This window comes from Dufourea novaeangliae, unplaced genomic scaffold, assembly GCF_001272555.1.
Source record: "Dufourea novaeangliae isolate 0120121106 unplaced genomic scaffold, ASM127255v1 scaffold516, whole genome shotgun sequence".
Classification (NCBI taxonomy): domain Eukaryota; kingdom Metazoa; phylum Arthropoda; class Insecta; order Hymenoptera; family Halictidae; genus Dufourea; species Dufourea novaeangliae.
This window is the reverse complement of record NW_015374383.1, coordinates 3,774-5,594: the sequence shown is the minus strand read 5'-3', so window position 1 is coordinate 5,594 and position 1,821 is coordinate 3,774. Positions and strand designations below refer to the sequence as shown.

Here is a 1,821-nt window from a genome sequence, read left to right as displayed (position 1 = left end):
TGTCTAGAAAAACAGAAGTACAGTACATCTTTTGTTCAAATGCGGAATATATTTTATTTGTTAGCCTGTGCACCTGCTCAATTGTCGCATATTTATTTCTGAAACCAAATTGATGAGGCGGAATTAAGTTTTTTTCACTTATTACTTTCTTCATTCTAATTAGAATTATTTATTCTAAAAGTTTAGACATTAGCGGTAGAAGCGAGACCGGTCGGTATGACGATGGCAAGTGAGGATCCTTCTTTGGTTTTGGCAGCATAATGACCTGAGCTAACTTCCAGTTTACAGGGAAATATTTACTTCTTAGAACCGCGTTAAAGATTATAGTGAGCATTCTTACCGCTTTGGGTGTAAGTTCCTTGAGGATCTTACCAGTTATCATATCAAACCCAGGCGTTTTTTTATCCCGAGTTTCATGAATAAGGCGGGTAACTTCTTTTACCGTAGTTGGTGATATAATTTGTACCTGGTGCTCAGTTGTGGGCTGCGGAGTTACTTGTGGAGTAATATTACAGCTGCCTGTATTTGGTTTAAAAGTGTGTTGTATGTGTTCAGCAAAAACATTTGCTCTGTCAAGCGTGCTCCTAGCCCAGCTAAAGTCATTTTTCTTTATAGCAGGTAGCAGAATGGCTGACCTTTTCAATCTTTCGGTGGCTTTCCAGAGTGAATAATTCGTGTCCTCCTTGGGTGATAGTTTTGTTATGTAATTGTAAAATTCAGTATTGAGGTAGTTTTGTATTAATTGTTTCACTTCTTTAGTACTGGCGTTTAATCTGCTTTTGTTGAGCTGTGTTTTGCGTTTTTGCCAAATGTTTTTTAATTTTCGTTTCATCTTTATTTTCTGCAGAATATAGTCAGGGAAGGATAGATATTTTCTATCGTTTCCAGTTTGTTTAGTGGCTATCCAGCATGCTTCTTGTATTATGTAAGTGAAGTTCATAACTGCTGTTTCAATTTGTTCAGGTGTTTTTAGTGGTATGTTGCAATTTATTTTAATTTCAAGGTGATCCTTAAATTGGGTCCAATTGGTGCTATTGTTGTATAAGTGGTTTGTTCCGTACGTGAACATTGGTTTAGATGAAAAATCTGTAAGAATTGCAGAGTGATCTGATGTAAGATCTAGGCACGAACGGGCTACAAAGTGGCGTTTGTGTAAACCTTTAGTGATTGCAAAGTCTAGTAAGCCTGGAGTTTTTTCTTGTGCCGATGGCCAGTATGTTGGTTCACCGGTTGATATTGTATCTAAAGATAGTTTTCGTATAGTTCGTTCTAAAATTTTACCTCGTGGTGTGATTGTTTTTGAGCCCCATAATTTATGTTTAGCGTTATAGTCTCCACCTGCAATAAATTTATTACCTAATAATTTGAAGAAGCTTTCGTATTGCTGTACCGTTATTTTATGTTTTGGAGGACTATAGATAGCTGACAGTGTAATGTTGCCACAATCTGTGATTATAGTTACGGCGGTAGCTTGTATGTGGACGTCGGCGAACGAGCATAGGAAGAAATGCTTGATGTCTTGCTTGATAATTATCGCAGAACCTCCATGGCCCCTACCAGAAGGATGTTTGGTGTCATATACATTATAGTGTGGAATTTTTAAAAAACTTTTTACCGTGAAGTGTGTTTCTGAGATCAGTAGAACGTCAATTTTATTTGTATGTATAAAAACTTTCAGCTCTTGCAATCTTTGAAGTAGCCCATTGGCATTCCAAATTACTGTTTTTAACGTATCCATTTTAATTTTTGTTGTTATTTAGCATGTGTGAAAGGAGTTCTAACATTTTGTTGATTTGCTGTGATTGTTGAGTTAATAATTGT

The 1,821-nt window shown here is 36.4% G+C and overlaps 1 protein-coding gene across 1 annotated transcript; it reads right to left on the bottom strand.

Annotated features, from left to right (window-relative positions):
• Positions 1–169: 169 nt before the first annotated feature.
• Positions 170–1,738, bottom strand: LOC107193008 (RNA-directed DNA polymerase from mobile element jockey-like). The gene has a single exon (XM_015582378.1). It carries the CDS (start codon positions 1,736–1,738, stop codon positions 170–172), a length of 1,569 nt encoding a protein of 522 aa, XP_015437864.1.
• Between the last annotated feature and the right edge of the window lie 83 nt (positions 1,739–1,821).

Excerpts from the sequence above, each read along its gene's own strand:
- LOC107193008 (XM_015582378.1), bottom strand. The coding sequence starts at position 1,738 with ATGGATACGTTAAAAACAGTAATTTGGAATGCCAATGGGCTACTTCAA.